Source organism: Lichenostomus cassidix, chromosome 1 (assembly GCF_008360975.1).
Source record: "Lichenostomus cassidix isolate B80296 chromosome 1, HeHo_3.0, whole genome shotgun sequence".
Lineage (NCBI taxonomy): Eukaryota > Metazoa > Chordata > Aves > Passeriformes > Meliphagidae > Lichenostomus > Lichenostomus cassidix.
The window spans coordinates 13936038-13955559 of NC_139479.1; the positions used below are offsets into that span (position 1 = coordinate 13936038).

Consider the following 19522-nt stretch of genomic DNA (forward strand, 5'->3'; position numbering starts at 1 on the left):
CCAATGCCCCTGCCATGTGCAGAGACACCTTCCACTAGAGCAGGTTGCTCAGAGCCCCATCCAGCCTGTCCTTAATCAGAGGGTTCTCTCAGTAGATCTGATGGTTAGGGATCAGTAATCCACGTCTGTACTCACAGTAATTCCTAAGACACACCTGGCACGAGGGCTTGCAACTAGCAGAAGTATGCAGCATGGACATGGTTTGAGACAATTGATTTTGTTGCTTTCAGAAATCTAAGTTAATTAGCATACTTCCTTTTAGCAGTAAAAGACCACCACAATCACAGACCAGAAAACACTGTGCTGCCCCGCTCAACCTCTATGTTGCCCATTTAAAGTCATGCTTTAAACTTTGTTTCCATTTAGGAGTCAATCTCTTAAATTCCTTAGCTGCACAGCAGAAACAGAAATAATTATGCAGAAATATTAACAAATAGTACTTAGAAATCCTTCAAAAGTAGAAATGTTAGCAAAACAGCACTAAAGAATGCCCTGATTTAATGTTCAATTACAATATAATATAGTACCATCAGCGATCTGTTATTTCTATAACAGATTTGTTTTCCTCAAACACACAAAGAGTGATAGTTATTACAAAAACATCTTATTTTGCCTTTGCTAAGGAATAAGCAATTGCACAGACTTGAGTTTAGAACTCCTCTAACAGATTAGTGGAATTTTGAAGATTCTCACTTTAGCCACATCACAAGGTGATAGCATGGGGTACTGACTTGTTCCAGTTGACAATGGGCTACTCATTACAGAACGTGGACCATTTCCTACCACAAACGACAAAGGAGGATGCACAAAGCCCCTCAGAAGCACACAAAAAAATCTAATTCCTAATGATACTCTGTGTCCTCCCTAGCTCTTCTCCTGCACCCCTGGTTTGCCTCCCATGTTGATTTGTCCACAAGAAGAGATGGGAGAAGAGATACACCCACCAAAAGTGATTTAAGACTGGTGAAGCTTATTTACCTTAGTCTTTTTCTGTAAGAATTGAGGGCGGTGGGGTGTGAGGTGGTGATTATTTACAGCAGTTCTCATGCTCCTGATCCAAACCATCTACTAAATTAATTTAATCCTCTTTAAATTCATGGGGACTGCAGGAACATTCTACTGAAGCCAGTCCCAGTGAGCGCCCAGCCCTCCCACAACATCCACTCCCATGCCAATGGGTGCTCATGTTGGGAAGGAGAGACTACAGCACACAGCTTGTGTACCACCTCCCAGCCAGCTCTGTGTGTTGTCAACTGAACACACTACGGCAGGGAGCCAACAAATAAGCCTGAACAACCATTCTTCCACAACAGAGAATGCACTTTGCAACTCAGCTTAAGGGGGCACTGACCATAAACTAAGGTTGCACTTATAAACCATTACTGGAACTTCTGTGAACACCCCTATTTTGGGCAAGGAAGGTTTTGCAGGCATGTTTCTCAACTACGCAGATGCTGCTCCCTGCCACCACATTCAGTCTCTAATCAGACAAATTGTATGTTTGGGCAGTGACTTTTCCACCGTGTAAATATTCAAGAGCAATTATACAACAGATAGCATTAGGTTATAAATAAAAAATTGCAAGATGAAAACAATTAATTGGGATTGAAAAGTAAAACATACTTTATTATGCAGCTAAATGGCTCATAACTAATAACTTACTAAATAAGTCCAAAGTAAAGAGATTAACATCGGATAAAAATATATGTTTTTTCTGCAGTTTTCTGTGGTTGGTCTGGCTGAGGGAGCACAATGGGGATTGAGGGGTGGTTAGGAGTAAGTTTGAAAAAGACAGCAGGTTTGTTCTTACTTCATCCTGCTTCTTCAGTATCTAGCTCATTTTGACAAAATTAATGAGGGGAGAAACAAAAGAAAAATACTCTGGATGAATGATAAGTCATCAAAAATGTCTTACAGCTCAGCCAAAGCAGACACAGAGGGTACGACCGCAGGCCTCAAGCTGGCCACAGGCCTTCTTCGCAAGGCTGCCTTCTTTCCAACACAATGAAACACTGAATTTCTTAATTCAGCAGGCTGCTCCTAAGGAGCCAAGTGTGATTGTCCAAAACTAAAGCTAAGGCGGGAGGGGATGTGAGGGAGTTGGAGGAGCCCAGGCACTCTCTTGCCTCCCCATCCACACCCCACACAGGGCCCACGGCCAGGGGAGGCCACGCTGAGGCCCAGGCTGGACCCCAATGGTCCTCAACTACCCCAGCTTATTTCAACTTTCCCTCTTTTGCCATCTCCTTTTTGTCACCTTTGTCGGTACCTCACCTGCTTGGGCAGGCAGGTGCTATTTCCAGTCTAAGCAGGCATTCCATGCCCAGCCCAGCGGGAGCCCTGGCATGCAGCATGCAGACCTCCAGTACCACCAGAAAGTAAAGCACCAGGAGAAATTAAAACCTGCAATACTGAACAGTGCAGACCAAGCAAAACAACACTCATTTTTTTTTCTACAACAGGAAAACAGGCTGCATTTATGTATATGCTTCTTTAGCAAATCAGCTCTAAAAGCTTAGTGGCTTCCTCTTAATATCTAAGTGATGGCCACCTACAGCCACATTCTTTTTCAGATGCCTTTTTTCACTGTCAGATATGAGGGAAGGAAAAGGCAGTGTTAAGAGATTCAAAGCCCATTTTCACACATATTCATCAAATGTGCATGTGTATGTGTGTGAGTGTTCTTTAACATAAAACACTGACCGTAAGCCACATGTAAATTCAGTCTTACATGACAATAGCACTGACTTTGGTAAAGCCTCTACCTATAATATGATATAGATAAAGCCAGACATGGAAAACACAGAGATAAATTTCAGGCAAAATATAATTTTGGGCAGCTGTGTTTATTAAAGCCTTTAAGTAGAAGGATCCTAAAACAGCAGCCAAGCTAACAAAATCCCCACTTTGTGTATCACTAATATTTCTGGCTCACATTAAAAGCGACCAGAGCTGTGTGTTCTAATGCTGGAGAACAGCTTGCTTAAATAAAAACTGCCAAATTTAATCATACTTTACATTAGATAATATACTATTAACAATATGGGTTTCTTAGAAATGAACTGCATTTATTTTCAAGCACTGTAAGAAGATAATTGCAGGCAAAGGAGACAGTTCTTTGTTTTCCCCTAGTCTGCATTTAGCCAGCACTAACATGAGTTGCGCTTTCATTAGCCAAAATATATTCACAGTCACTGAAAGAAGCACAAAGAAATCTCTGCATGCTTGCACATATTACGAGAAGTGACACAAGTCTAGGCATCCACTCCCACAATGAGAAGCCACAGAATGTCTTCAGAATGTCTTCAGAGACACCCTGCCTCAACAGAAATGGCTCTAATGGAGCTTCTTCTGAAAATCATAAAACAAGAACTTGATGAAGCTAAGCTGCACAGAGTAATAGCTTGTCAGCAGGTGCCTGAACTATAGATGGTAGGAGCTATTAATAGACATCTTACCTGCTAATTACTTTTCTGTGGCTTCACATGACAGTGTGAGTGAAGAATTGTAGCTCTTTTCTTCACATGCTGACAAGCAGCAGCTCTAATTACCACTGATGAGTTTTGCCGGGTATTTTTGTGAAATGAGCCAGCCTAGTCCCTCTGCCAGGCCATCATTGCACCAGCATCACAAGGGTAGGAAGAGCTCACTAACTAAATGCGGAAGTAAAGGAAAATTTTCTTCAACTAGCTCCACCAGTGTTCAGTAGTTGCGCTCCCTGCTTCCCTCAATTACAAAAAAAAAACCAACCAAAAACAAAAAAAAAAAAAAAACCCCAAACAAAAAAACCCCTCATCTCTTTCCTGTGTTAAATTCACTTGACTCTTGCTGGAGGGAAGTGCATCTGACTCTGTAAGTACAGGTTGAAAAGTAAAGTGTTCCAAACTCATACAGTGGTAACTATCCCTGCTGGCTCAGACAGACTGCCTAGAAGATGGCAGGACTGTAGTTTAGGGTATTTTTATACTGCCCATTGCAAGTAAGTGCAAGGACATCTCAGCTACCTTAATAAGCCAAGCTCCGATCTAAACACATGGCAACATGCAATACAGACATAACCACAGTTCCATTAACAAATCCAGAAATCCCTTAGAACAGCTGTCTCAATCACAACTTTTTTGCAACCATAAACACTTCTACATCTCCAAGCACAAATGCTACATCAAGTTCAGTGACACTGAGTCCTACAAACACTCCCAGACAGGAGCATATGGCCATTCTGCCTATCTTTCTACATGACTGTTTCTTCAGCCCAGAAAGCTGAAAACCTTATGGAACAGAAGCCATGAAAATCATACTGCTGGAAACCACTTGGAGCAAAAGGCATGCAGTGACCAGTGCTAACATCTACGGAACAGACACAAGATGGGAACTGAAGATGCTACTGTAACACTGGTGCTGGGGGTGCAAGAACATAAAAGCAGTATCTTCACCAGACAGCAGAGCAGATAGCAGTGCTTACATCGATTAATTTCTGCTGTGCCTCTGCAGAAGGCAACCATGACTGTATAAACTGAAGAAGGTAAAGGTTTATTTTAATTTGGTAAATATTTTTTGTAACACAAAAAACCAATATATTGTAAAGAAGGAAGAAAATGGCAACCTTTTGAAAAGACAAATTTTATAGTCTAGAAAACTGTACTGAGTAATAAATTATGTGTGAAGTGCAAGTTCTCAATTACATCTGATATCTCTCAGTAATAAGGATAACTGTCACAAGGATGAAATAATAAGTTTTCTCTCTAATGCAATAAAAAGTCTTTTTCCACTTATTCACAGGATGAATGCAGGAATTTTAGGAAAGAATAGCATATGGCTGCTAAGAAATGGACTTAAAATCACCTTAGGTGAGTATAATTCTTCTCACTATCTTTCAGTGCTTTCATCTTCCACACTTATTCTTGAGTATTATTTCTGCATATATTACTTATTTATTTGCTTTTAAACAAGCAACCTGGAAACAGTAGAGTTCATAGGGTCTTCCTTTCTTGAGAAGCCTGAGGTAGATTTTGAATTATTAATCAAAATAGCATCACATGGATACCACCGCACATGGCAGCCATTTCAAAACCACACCTGAAAATTTGTGGCGGACAAAAATTCACCAAGAAGAGCTCCAACATTTTTCTCCAAGGCTGATTTTAAAAATGAACAAAATGCATCTGAACCTCATTCTCCAAAACATTTGGCTGAACGCATCCCACAAAGCATGAGGCAGATAGCTTACCAGCCCAAAGCTGCTAGCAACTGATATCACAGCTTGTCATATGGAAGGTGCCTTATGTAACTTTATACCTCATCAAATCTGCCTACAACATATATTTCTAACGGCCCTTCCTCCAGCGTCTCGAAATGCCAACACTAAGGTTATCTCTCCTTCAAATAGCACTGACATATGGGGTAATTTAGAAGTGCACAACACATGATCCTAACACATCTGTTTCATAAACACAGAATAAGCAGATAAGGACAAAAACCCCAGATAGCTCAAATGACACAATTTACAGCAATTATTAAACATACAGTGATTAAAAGGCAAATGGTTTCAAAGTGTATAAATATTTGTCCTACTTGTTTACAGTCAGAAAAAACCCTCAGGTGCCTGATACTTATAGCCTTGCAGAACCCAGGAATGATTCCTAGTCATCATTATCATTGTTTCCTTTCTTGAAAAATGCCCTTCTTTTTCTACACCACAATCAAGAGACACATCAAAAAGCCAAGCCCTGGCCATATTTTGTAGCACTAATAGAGCAATTATATAAACTATTTTTCTTTCTCTTATTCAATCAACAGACTCAGCAAGACCAAGTGCTCATTACTTTTTTGTTTTTCTACTTTCTCATGTAATTTTGTCCCTAGCTAGCCAAGTGCTCTTATTTCTCTGTAATTTAAACTACCAGTTCCATATTCAGTTACATGCATTTCTGAAAGCCTTAAACAACCAATCAACAGCTTAAAATATTTTTTTGAAAAAGGAAGTCAGTATTATGAGCACACTACCTTTTAAAAACATTTTACATTGTAACAGTTCTTTCAGTGCTTTTAACTAGGGGTTTATGTTTTTATAAGTGTCCCTCCCAACCCAAACCATGCTATGACTGTGAACCAGGGTACACATTTTCTTGCCCAAACCTCCAAACACTCCAAAGAAAAAACAAAACAAAACAAACAAACAAAAAATACCTCAAAAAAACTCCAGCCAAACAAACAAAAATATGTAAAAAGTATCTAGGATCCATAACTGATTCGTGAGGCTAGTGGGAGGAAGGACATTCACCTTTTGCATATAGACATATTTACTGCCTTTGGCACACAGTAAATAGGATTTACTGCAGCTCTGTGTAAAATATTTGCTAACACATTTTCAATGTGATCTGTATGAGCTATCAGAAACCCTTTAGCTCCTTAGTTTCATTGATCTGGTGATGGACTTCAGGATTTCCTGCACTGCAGTTAGGTTAGCTCAGGCTGAGGACAGGGAGGCATATGATATATGACATATAAGCAGAACTTTAACTTGCAAAGGGCAATAGTGAAAAGGGTAAGCAATTTTTCTGCTATGAGCATTCAGAATACTAACAGCAAATTCCACCTTCACTACATACAAATCCCCATTCTGAAATTAAGCCCTCCTCATTTAACACTATGATGATTAAGTGTAATATTCACTGTTACTGACAAAACAGTTTTAAGAGCTGACTAGTGATAAGTGCAAAGGAAAGTATTTCTGTGTGAGAAATGGCAGGAAGATGAAATTAAGATAAAAGGAATAATTCTTAAGAGGAATCAAATCATTCATGGGTAAAGTAGGTCTATTTTTTACATTCATTTGCATATAAATGTTTTGTGTTAGTGGTAAATGATAAGTAATTTCATGCTGTTAGCGCACACCAATGTTTTCTTTGCCAAATAATAACGCTATTTTATCTGCTGCAACCTTCAAGCTTTACAGATTCAAACATAGTGTGCAATAAATTCCTGTGCAGCCATAGCAGATTTAACTAACAAGCATGAAACTAGTACTAAAACCAGTAGACTCTATAAAGCAAAATCTGTTATATTTTTTAACCAAACTCTATTCAACACAGATGAAGATTCCCAGAAGAATTATTTTACATGTTCACAGGGACTTTATTATGAAGTTCTTTGTTAACCAAAAGCTTCAAGCCATCCAAAAATTATTTATGAAGCTCTTCAAATATTCTTGTAACAACATATCTCCTATCTTAAGATCTCTGTTTAAAAAATATTTTCAAAATCAAATTAAACTAATTTAATCTTCATGCAAACAAAATGAACATGATATTTAGGAGAAGTAAAGCAAATTTAAAAAAAGGATTTCCATCCAGCATCTCATTTATCAAGGCATTGTGGTAAACTAGATCATTTTCTTAAAGATGGAAGAAGCCATGTTCAGCCATGCAGTCTTCAGTCCTTTGCATTCTCCAGGCAGTGCATAGTGTTTTCTCGGAAAAACATGATACCAAGTAGACATAAAATTTATAGTCTGTGGATACTCAGCAAAATATGGTCATACCCAGTTTTGGTAAATGAAACTCCATCTCCTGATAAACAGATGATGGAAAAAGAATTACATGCATTACTTTGCTTTCTTCAGTCCAGTTATATATAGCAGGAGCAACAAGACCTCCAGATGCACTGTAAAGCTGATGACTGATACAGTGATCTGATGGCATTATCTAAGTAATTTATTCTTTATTATGCATTTCTCCTTTTGTAAGCATCATCTGTATCTTCTCTCAGTTTACTTTCCATTGGCACTGTTCATTCACATTCAGTTTTTAAAGCAATCATCAAAGAAACAGGGCTCATCACATTTTGTGTGAGGATGAAGGTCTGCTACACTGTTGTTTGTTTAATGATTAAATGTAAAGCAATCTTAGACTAGCTTCACCCTCACACACATATTGAAAAGGATCATGTTGAGGCTAAGATCCAAATGGTGATTGTTACAACTGATGAACAACTGTATGTTTTATTATCTGGGAATAGTGGAGAAATATGGCACGTAACTCAGTACCATTTCTCCTGTATCTCTAGAGCTGGACATGTGGTTCCTTATTCTACCATTTTCAGCCAGTTTTGAGATGACAATTATATTGGGTGATTTTGTTAGTTTGAATAAAAACAGCCATCCACATCAAATAAAAATCTACCTGTTGACACCACCAGTGTGATTGCACGTTCCAATTTAAACAGAAAGAGAAGAACAAGAGATTTGTCTAGCTGGAAATAAAGTAACTCTGCCAGAATATATCCATCATGGTGGCTTCTCAAGGTTTCTCACCTTGAAAACCATGCAACAAACTCTTAGCAGCAACAAAATACCATTACAGACCTCACTACTTTCTTTGAAGCACAGAGAACATTTCATTTATCTTGCCCTTTCTGACATATAGATTTTACAAAACAAAGCTGTGCCAAGGCATGATAATCTATTGAACGTGCTCCCACCTTCACAGTCTGAAGGGAGGGAAGAGACAAACCATGTTAGTTAGATTGCCTGCCCTCTCCCAGAGCACGTTCAGCATCAGCAGTGGTATGCAGGATGTACACCCCCACCATTATCAGCAAGCATGACCCATAACAGCAGTAGCAGCTGGGCAAAAGCTTCATTCCTCCTGCTCTGAAGCACCACAGGAAAAGAAAACCAGCGAATCTCACCCCCTGAATGCTTGCTCTGCTGTCAATAGCACAGGATGGCAGGCTGGCAGCCAAGACAGACTCTACTAAAGATGGATAGCACAGGCCACCATTTGTCCTCTGATCAGCTCACAAACACTGGAGGATCCATTTGTTACAAGCGCTTATGACAGGAGGCGAATGATGTGAGAGACCATAGCCAGCCACCCACCCACCTTCTGTCAAAAACCCATAAAGAACATCCTTTAAATAGTGTTATCAATCATAACTGGCTCCCAGCTATTACTGTGGCAGTTTGTCTGTTCAGCACAGTTCAACAGCCCCCACTCAGTGGTCCCTTGCTCTCCATACCAGCCAGATACGCTTGTTCAGGCTCTCCACTTTCCCCCAATAAGAAAATGTAGCCCTGTGAATTACAGGCATGCAACACAAGCAGCTAATTTGCCATTTGCCATATCCACAGCTGCCAGGGCAGAAACTGCAAGCAGAAGTTTACCCCAAAAAAATACTGGGGAGGGGGGCAGGAATAAAGCACATCAGCAATCAACATTGCAGAAACTTTCCCAAGCGGCAGCAATTCTGTGTTGGAGAACTCTCCCCTGTAGAGGGAGAAGAATGAGAGGGTTTCTGTCCCCTCAGTTGTCCTCAATGCCAAAAACTGTTTAGGTGATCAGTCATTAACACAGAGTGAAAGGGGGGAGAGGCAGAAGTAACAATCCTTTTGTTTTTTAATAATTACTTTTTAATTAATCAGGGGTTAAGCTTGCAAGGCATAATGAACTTCACTATTCATAGCCCATCATGCCACACATCATCTCTGGCATCCGAACAGATGTTAACTCATTTGGATCATATATTTTTAAGTGATGCTAAGTTTTATCGTGAAACCTCTGTCATACTCCAGCGAAAAAGAAAAGAAATTTAGATTAAAAAAACCACAAAAACTTGCATAGTGGCTATTTGAATTAGCAGTTATCCTACATTGGAGAGTCATAGGCTTAATGTTCTCCTAAACAATACAGCTAATATTAGAGTCAAATCAGAAGAAAACACAAGCTCTACCCAGGAAAGATACTAACTGATGCAATAAAAACAAAAAGCCTGTAAGTATAGGACCAGTACAGCCAAAAGAATTGCCACTGAATTAAATTTTCTAAGAGGTTTATCTGATTGATGAACAATAAATTCAAATTAAGTCCGCTAAAATCCATATAACAATAACATTCTGTATCCCCAAGGAGCCATCAGGAGCCAACTGTGAGACTGCAAAACCTCATCTTAAATTAGAAGCTGTGATCTGAACTCATGCCATTGTGTTTTAGCTACGTATTTTAGCAATTTTCTTTAAAACAAACTCAGAAAAGCAGACAACATTATATGTTCTACAAGGACCAGGAACACAGAAACTTGATGCATACATTAAAGATGCAGTGTTAGCCTTTGCTACAAATTCCTTATTTTCTATTCAACTTGGTTCCATATACTTTTGCCTAAGATAAGGGAGCTACAAAAACAAGTTGTGTTTGTTTGTCTGAAGATAATATCTGTAATTACATACCAAAGAGAAAAGAAATTTCAGCTAATAAACAGGGGTTTTTTTTCTGTAAAAGCACTTTATTTTTCAAAGAGTCTCAATCTGTTTTTCTGTGTGACTGGGAAAATTGATCATTGGTGTTCACCCTAACTTAGACTTTGTCAGTTAACTAAAGTATTTACTTTCTTGTTTTCCTTTGCACTGTCTGATAAGAAAAGCATTTTTTTAATAACTCTCTTTATGTTCCCTTCTATATCAGTAGCATTTTCTTATAATTGCAACTTTCTCATTTAAAAAACAAATTGATGAGTTAACTTATAGCACTGAGTCACATTTCAATGTTATTAGAAACAGTATTCTACAGAAGATAATCTGTGTTTAAAATCAAATGTTTTCCTGTATGAAAAAGCCTTTCTCCTTTTTTTTAAACTTTGTTTTTGGTATGGGTTTTTTTCACTCTCTCCTTTTCATTACATTTCACATCACCCCAAAAATGCAACAACAGAGTATTCAGAAAAGCTGCTGCATGTGGAGAACCGACAAGCTCTTCTGAAGAGCTTTTCAGCCTACCATCTTTGATTGCCTCTACCAGGATTCAGCTTTCTTAAAAGCTCCTTCTGAGGCCTGAAAAAATAGTATGTACTAAAAATCCACAAAACACCACTTTAGGCAGTAAAGCATATTTTAACAGAGCTATTCACAATCCTTTCTACAGTGCAGTGTGCCCAATCTATCACTAATCTTTACAGACACACACTAGAAGTTCATAAGAAGGGTGAAGTCAGCACCACACCCCTCACTGAGCAGATAATCCTAGATATGCACGACATGACCTAACTGAAAAGGCCACTTCCAAAATCCTTCTGTATGCTCCATCAAAAATCTATATATTATTTACACATGAGATAATTATTTCAGTATTTAATCATCTCTACTGAGAAATACAAGCAGTTGTTTCATCAGGCTCAAAAAATCATCTAAAACATAATTTGCATGAAAGGATCAGTGAAGAATGACATGGGTAATATCAGAACATTTTGTTTCTAAAGGGCAACCAACACTAAATTACTCCATTCACATACTTAACTATTTTACATTCCAAACCAAACCCAGTCTAGTTTCTTTGTGATTTCAGATAAATTTTTATTCTATAAAGACAGATATGCAAGCCCTAAATCTCTGATACTAGTTTATTTAACAAACATCATTTTATCAATAGCTTTTTCCCTTTATCTTGTCCCTGGTTTGAATACTAAACTGTTCATACATCAGGAGTTCCTTGAGCTGCATAAATAATCTTTAGGACTAGTAATTTAAATACCCCAAGTGTGAACATGCAAATACTGTTCACTCCTCCCCACTTTGCCCCAAGAAGTTTACCAGTGCACAGAGCAAGTCTACTGCTTCCAAGATAAGCTCCTGATGGCCAATTCGTGTGACTCCTAAATCTTCCAGTTCCTGATGAGTAATTCGTAGTAGCTGGTCACCACTAATCTTCTCTCTCTCAAAGTTCTTTATATATTGCTGCAGGCAATCATCAAGACCTGCAACAAAAGGATGGAAGAAGTGAAGACAAAAGTTAGCAACATTTTGTACTGCCATAGGAAGTAAAACTGCTCAAAAATTAAGCCAACATGAGATACTTGTCCTATCTTTAAGAGAAGTATATTAACATTAAAAAAACTTTATGTTACCCAAAAACCTTAAGATTTGGAGAGCTATTTGGTGAGAAAAAACAGCCACAGTTTTTTCACCTGTGGACAGTACCAATGGCTCCTGAACCCCACACAAAGGCCCTAAATTCTTGTAGTTTATTGTGCTATGGATGTCAATCTGGCAGCCCCTAATAAACAGGTATGTTAGGGAGGTCTCACATCTGGGAGAGGACAAGAGGGAACAATGGAACATGAAGTCAAACACGAAGTGGCAGTGCCAAATCACAGCATCTCTCCTACTCCAATATCACCCACATACTGCTGAGTCACCTGAAAGTTCACAGATCGTGCCAGCCCCTACAACAAGCTGCAAAGAGCTCAAGAGAACAAGACAGTAGTACTGCAAATGCAAAAACTGGGCCCCAACTGCAGGAGCAGATCCAGCTCAAAGAGAACCTCTAAGGAGTCACAGTACATAAATGCTTTCTGAGCATGAAAAACCACTCAAATCAAGACCTGGTTGCACTTCTCAGAACAGAGTAATCACGGAGCAGAAACAGGCCCACTGTGCCAAAAAATATCCTAGAAGGTTATGCAGCACAGGGCAGCAAGGTTATTTGCTCAGGGCATGGCTGAATGCAAGGTTGTACAGGACCAGGTCCTGCTTTGGGTGGCACCTCTTCAGCTTGATTATGAGCCAATGACATGCAGCTGACCCCATGTTTGCACTTAGAGCAAAGAACGTGAGAGAATCCATCATGCATCTCTTGCCCATTAGACTTTGCCTAAGAGAGCCATGCCAGTATAGGGAAGCTCTGCAGCATCTGCAGTCATGTGTAGATAAGTAAGACTCTTGTGTATTTGGTGGTCCATTTAACATTTGTGTCTGAATACCTTCCAGGGGATCAAACATGACTGCTACCAAGCAACAGGACTTGACAAAAGTCTGAATGCATTCATTTTGCTGATTCTTGAAAGATACAGTCTTTCTGATAGGTGTCTTCAAACAATCCCTAATAGTGAAAAGACATGTCACCCACACTCTGTCCTTGCTATACCAGCACAATATTCATAGGGCTTTAACCTCTAGAATTCACACGCTGAAACTACATACACAAACATGCTGTAAAACAAACATTCCAGCCTCAAGATACTGAAGTCTCCAGTTCCAGAAGACTTCAACTATGTCATTCCAGAGCCTGTTGCCTGATTTTCTGCCTCCAAAACAAAGCCACTTAAAGGTCTATGTTAATCAAGCACTTGAAGCTATGCCTTCATTTCATTGCCCTTTCTAATCAAATAGTTGCTCAAGTCATTCTTCAGGAAACAAATCTTAAAAGGGCAGGAGAGGCCTACTCTGTAAGCAGCTGCTCAGATTAGCTGAGCTGGTCAGAGCATGGTGCTAACATACACCAAAGTTGAAGGGTTGATCCTGTGTAGACCATTCTCTTAACAGTTGGACTCTGTGATCCTTATGGATACCTTCCAGCTCAGAATATTCTGTGATAGGGTGAAATTTGAGCTGTCGGGGAAGAGGACCAGCCAGGCTGAACAGAGAGCTTTGGATTGGAACTCAGGAAAAAAAGAGAGTTTATGATCTTTTGCAGAAGGGGCAGGAAACTCAGGGGGACTACAGGGATGTCATGAGGTTATACAGGGAAAAGCCAGAAAAGCCAAAGCCCAGCTAGAAATTAATTTGGCCAGTGCCATAAAGGGAAAAAGAAAATGTTTCTATAAATACATTAGCAACCAAATGAGAGCCACAGAGAATCTTCAGCCTTTATTGGATGTGGAGGGAAACACAGTGGCAAAGGATGAAGAAAAGACTAAGGTACTTAATGTCTTCTTTGCCTCAGCCTTAAATAACTAGACCAGTTGTTCTCCAGGGACCCATCCCCCTGAGCTACAAGACAGGGATGGGGAGCAGAATGAAACAACCATAATCCAAGGGGAAATGGTCAGTGACCTACCACATTACTTAGACACACACAAGTCTGTGGGGCTGGAAGGGATCCACCCAAGGGTAATGAGGGAGCTGGTGAAAGTGCCCACTGAGCTACTTTCCATCATATGCCAGCAGTCCTGGCTAACTGGAGAGGTCCCAGTTGACTGGACATCAGTAAATGTGATGTCCATCTACAAGAAGTGGTGCAAGGAGGGTCTGGGTGACCACAGGCCTGTCAGTCTGAACTTGGTGCCAGGAAAGGTCATGGAGCAATCAGATGGCACATACAGGACAACTGGGGGATCAGGCACAGCCAGCATGGATTTAGAAAAGGCAGGTTCTGCTTGACCAATCTGAGCTCCTTCTATGACAGGGTGATCCCCTTAGTAAATGAGGGAATAGCTGTGGTATTGTCTACATAGACATCACTAAAGCCTTTGACACTGTTTCCCACTGCATTTTCCTGAAGAAACTGGCTGCTCATGGCATGGATGGGTGTGCTCTTGGCTGGGTGAAAAACTGGCTGGATGGCTAGGCTCTGGGAGTGGTGGTGAATGGTGTTCAATGGTGGCTGGTCACAAATGATGTTCCCCAGGGCTCAGTGTGGAGGCCAGTCCTTTTTAAAATCTTTATTGATGATCTGGATGAGAGGCCAGTGTACTTCTCCTATTCCTGAACTTAAATCCCACATTGCTTACATAGACTGGTGAATAACAACATTAAAACAATCAACGTCATCAGGTATCAAAAAAATGAATTACCAGTTAAGGCACTCGCAGCACAAATCCACAATAAGACATGACAGATGCACTTAATAAACAGTTACTGACAGATAATTCTAAGTAAAGGCATTACTCTTCCTCCTCCTGCTACCTAAGTATTTTTGCCATTCAGATGTAATCTAGATGGATGCACGTAGTTCTTACAGGGTAAGAAAAAAGTTTAAGACAACGAAAGCATTACTGACAATTGTTTGACTCACCAATTTTGTAAAAACTACAGCCAGGAAAGAACAAAATAATTTAACCATATATTGGATGACGTTTTCAGAATAGCTTGCCACAAATACTCCTCCTTATTCCCTAAACATCCTTTTAAAGTAATTTATTTCTGCCATTTATTTCCTTAAATTAAAGAACAGCTCTTATTTTTGTAAACAAAACTGTGCACAGATGATGATGATGACGATAATGATGATGATGATAATAATAATACAAAAAGACCAGCATTCCTCCCCTACACCTTTTGCCCCCAGAGCCACAACACAGCCAGCCAACCACTGCTGACTTCAAATCAACAGGAGGGGAGCTGCAGGGAATGAGCATTCCCAGCTGATGATGCCATTACCTTGGGACAGGACAAGATGTACCAAAAAACATTAGGTGCCTGGAGAGGAAGCTAAGTGAAAATAACAACTTCTTAAGAGCACTGTCTTTTCCTAATTTCCTGCAAGTCCAGCATCCACCCAACCTCAATGTAGTAAGTAATTTTTCTAGCTGTCAAGGTCTGCTCTTCTTCCCCCAGATGCCATCATATGAGAAGACGTCACCCAACCCATGTACTACAGGAATTCCAGCAAATAACTCGGTTTGATGCACTATTCTCTGCTCCTGGCCATGGGTGAGATTAATGTTGTCAAGTATCCAGCACACCTGGAAGTTTCAAGAAGTGGCCTCAGTCCAAAAGCCAGGTTCATGATTATGTTCTGGATGTGTGAAGCCCCAGAGTGTATCAAAACCAGATATTCACAATTCAACAACTCTGCTCCTCACCCAAAATAACTGCAAGATTTTTTGAGTATATGTAAAGGCATAGGTGTTCTACTAATAAGAGAGGTAAAGTATGACACTAGCCCTCTTAAACTGTATGATGTTAGTCCTCTTCTTTTTAAAACTACTCTTTAAAGGAAAATATATACTACAACCTTTTTTTTTTCCTTGAAAGATTCCTGGTCTTGAGTTCCAGAAATAACACAGACCTTCAGGGATACTAACTACTCAAGCACTCCCCTGCCCCAAATGCTTTCCACCTGAGCTTATCGACCATGGAGTCTGGCATTATTGTCCAGATCCCATTACACACTCATTACCTGACTCGTTTGATTCACACCTACGAGAGCATTTAAGATGTTAACGTATTGCCCATCTTTGTTAGCTGGTGTATACCTGAGGTGTTATGTACACAGATGGACTATTCTGTGCATTGACAGAAAAGGAACAACTCTTTACATTAAGTCTAAAGCAAGCTCTACCTCACCTGTGGGATTAAACAAATAAAAAACAGCAAAAATAGTAAAAAAAGCTCCTCCAAAAGAAACTGTGCAGAAGAGTCAGTGTTTTAAACATTAGAAAAAAACCAAAACAACCTTCTCTAGAAAAGTTTCTGTTGCAGCTGGTTTTTTTCCCCTACTCCATCATTGAGTTCTACCTTGAATGGGCCTACTCAGAGTTGATCAAATCACTAACAATTTTAATGGTTCGCAGATGCAAATCAGACAGATTTCTAGGTAATTAATTCCTGTTATTACAAGAACACTATAGAAACTGATCAAGAAATGTTTCATTTCATTTTTTTACTCATATGATTTTCTGGAATAAGACTGCAAGATCCCACGTTACCCTCCAGGGAAATCTCCCTTGCTCACAGTCTCCTAACTAATAACTTCACAATCATTGTGAGGTATTGTCTTATTTTGATGTATGCAACAGGTCACCTTTTGAAAGAAGCTAACCAACAAACTGCTTCATAATTCAGTGCCACAAAACATTATGCTTATCTGTGGTAATTCAAACTTAAACGGGCCTCTCCATTAAATATATTCTGAGGCTCTGATCTCAGTCTGCTCCTCCTCTGCAAGCAGCTCAGTATTTTCTCTCACCTCTAAGAGACTAGAAAATATTAAAATAGGCTTTTTCTATGCCTAGATCTGAATTAAAAACAGCTGCTCAGACACAGTGAGAAGATACAGTCCTGAAAACAGAGGAAACTAGGCAGAATATTCTTCCCCAAACTGGCGGTAAAAGAATTTTTCTTCAAAAAACTACAGTGGAAATAACAGACCTTGTGTCCTTATCAGTTGCCTTTTGAGTTAGAGGTTAAGGAAAAGATGATGAACATTACAGGTTTAACTATCATACCTGAAACTTTGACAAGGGAGTATATTTTTCTACTCCCCTCGTGTATCAGTGAGAATGCAAACTGACAACTTCCCTGAGCAAGTCCCTGCTCTGTAAACCAAGCACTTACTTAAAAGCAGTAACATACAAACAGTACAGGGAATAATTTTGCATGGGAGGGAAAGATACAAAGCTTTCCTAAAAACCGCTAAAACGACAGGCCTGGGGCTTTACTTTTTTCCTTAAATATAAGGCAAATCAATTCATCTTGCAATCACAAAAGTGCCTGAACTCCATCAGTTTTTATACCATAATGAATACAAATTCAAGCAATGGACTGTAGCACAGAATTTACCAAGCCATGAAGAACAAAAGTAAGCTAGAATTTAATGTAAACTGGGTGGGCATTTATGTAGCACTATCCAATGCCTCTTCAGATTGCAAACTTTTACTTGCAACATTTTAACCTAAACTAGCATGATGGAAGGGACCTCTTAAAAATTGCAATTGTTTTCTCTGTGCTCACCATTAAATATGCATTAAATTTAAGCTGACTATTCTTAAGGACCAACCACCTTTGAAACTGTGTATTAGTCTACATGTTTAGAACTTGAGTGTTCAGCTGAGCTCCTGGTAAGTTAAAACATTGTGCTATGACATATACATTTGCACCTAGGCTTTACTAATCCAGAGCTGATAAGCCTCTAGCATATTAACTTCAATTGTACAAAAATACAAGCTGCAGTTATGCCAAAGAGCAAGGCAACCAAGCAGAAAACTACTCCCTCTCTTCTACCTCCATCAGAGAGCTGCTCCTGGGCACAGACACTGCTGGAAGGCCACAGCAGGCAATTATCCCCACTCACATTTTCTCCCCAGAACTAGAGCATTAGAGGCAAGTCTAGGAAAGGCCAGTTTCCCCTACAATCTCTAAATGGGAGATGGGCATTTGGAAACTCTCCATGTCCCTCAGAATTAATGTCACCACAGAAACCAGGAGCAAGCCAAGGCAGCCACTTCCCCACCTGAGAGGCAAAGATAATTTTCCTCTGCCCACGTAAGGGATGCTCACTGCTTCAGGGTCTTCAGCACCTCCTGGGCTTCATATGTGACAAACAGATGTCACAGTTATTAGTGCCAAAAGACAGTGCAAAGAACAGGACATTTTAAGTGCAGTGGATGGCAAATGCCTACTGTGAACAGGATGGCTGCAAAAAAGTAATGCCCCATCCCAGAGGAGCACTGCAGGTAGGATTTTCAACGAACCACCAGAAGCAGCTTTCATCACAGATTGAAGAAACATTATGATACATTTGAAACTGAAAAAAACCCCATCACATTAATTGCAGGCAGATTAGGGAATGGGTATTGGATTAATGAAAAAAAGAATTGCCAAATGCCTGGATTACAGCAGTATTTGCAAAAGAGCTGGACAATCACTTTGTGCACTGTTTATCTGTAATTCCAGGTGAAAAGCCTCTAACTGCAAAACACATCTGTCCTTCACTCTGTAGAATTATTCTGTCTCTCACTCCCTTCTCCCGCTCTGACTATAGCAGAGTAAAATAAAATTCCAAAAGCATTAAAGAGAAACATTAAAAATTACCAAGAACATCCAAATAATTATTTCTTCAAGCATGACATGCTTATTCATAGAATATAGTATAAGATTACATGTTTTCTATGTGCATTTTAGTTTAGATGTATTTTTTACTAGGAACCTTCAAATGTTCAGCCAAAACATTAGCTGAAAGGTACAGCTGAAAGGTACTGTGTGACCAGCACAGGTCTTTCTCGTGAGAACATTTTGCTGTGCTTTATAAACAAAGATAAAGTTTGAATGTTTTTGCAAATGGGGTCTCAAGACTTGGGCAGTTCAGGCCTGGCCAATTAGGCCTAGGGGGAGGTTTTTGACTGACCAATCTGGGTGACCTGTGAGAAGTCTATATATATGGAAATCAAAATAATAAACTCTCTCTTTTCTTGCCTGAGAACCTGGGTTTCTACTTCTCTGCTAGCGGCTCAACAGCGACATCACTGCTATTTTAGATAATGAAAGAGAAACACAATTAAAAACCCCACTTTATATCCACTGGGTATATACTACTACACCCAGAAAAGTGTGTTAAGTTTGTAAAATGAAGAACTCAAAAAAGAGAAGATGTGAATGTGAGAAGCAGCAACACAATCCAAATTCAGCCTCTCTTGAAGGTATTACAAGTATCAAGACCCTGGCTATGAGACCAGAGGTACTGTGTACAGCTGTGAGGTAAATAAGGAAGCACCAGGTTCATGAAGAGATACACAAAATAAGGAATTGAAATAGAAGTATATTGTAGGCCTTGTTCTTTTTAAGGTTTGTGCCAGGAGAAGGACCTGTGGTTCATCAAAGGAAAAGCCACAAGCAAACAAGGACATGGCATTACACTGGGCAAGAACCTGGGAGTCAAAGAGTGTATTTGTGATAGCAGTGGATCAAAAGAGAAGTCTGAGGTGAAAGATGTACTGTCTCAATTCACTATGAATTCTGCAATTAAAAATTAAATCCTGCTCAAGGAATACAACTCTGAAAGATTTGTTATTTCTGTGCCCACAGATACGCTCT

The 19522-nt window shown here is 39.6% G+C and overlaps 1 protein-coding gene and 1 long non-coding RNA gene across 9 annotated transcripts in view; one reads left to right on the plus strand and one right to left on the minus strand.

Moving 5' to 3' along the window:
• CNKSR2 (connector enhancer of kinase suppressor of Ras 2) overlaps positions 1-19522 on the minus strand; it is a 204822-nt gene that overhangs the window by 156540 nt on the left and 28760 nt on the right. For all 8 annotated transcript variants that reach the window (XM_085050753.1, XM_085050763.1, XM_085050743.1 and 5 more), the window contains exon 2: positions 11582-11745. In XM_085050753.1, coding sequence (XP_084906879.1) covers positions 11582-11745 — 164 coding nt within the window. The remainder of the gene's footprint in view (positions 1-11581; positions 11746-19522) is intronic.
• Positions 1935-18649, plus strand: LOC146444229 (uncharacterized). Its single transcript, XR_014849755.1, has 3 exons — positions 1935-4522; positions 4780-4847; positions 15326-18649. It is a non-coding gene; the product is annotated as an uncharacterized LOC146444229 (long non-coding RNA).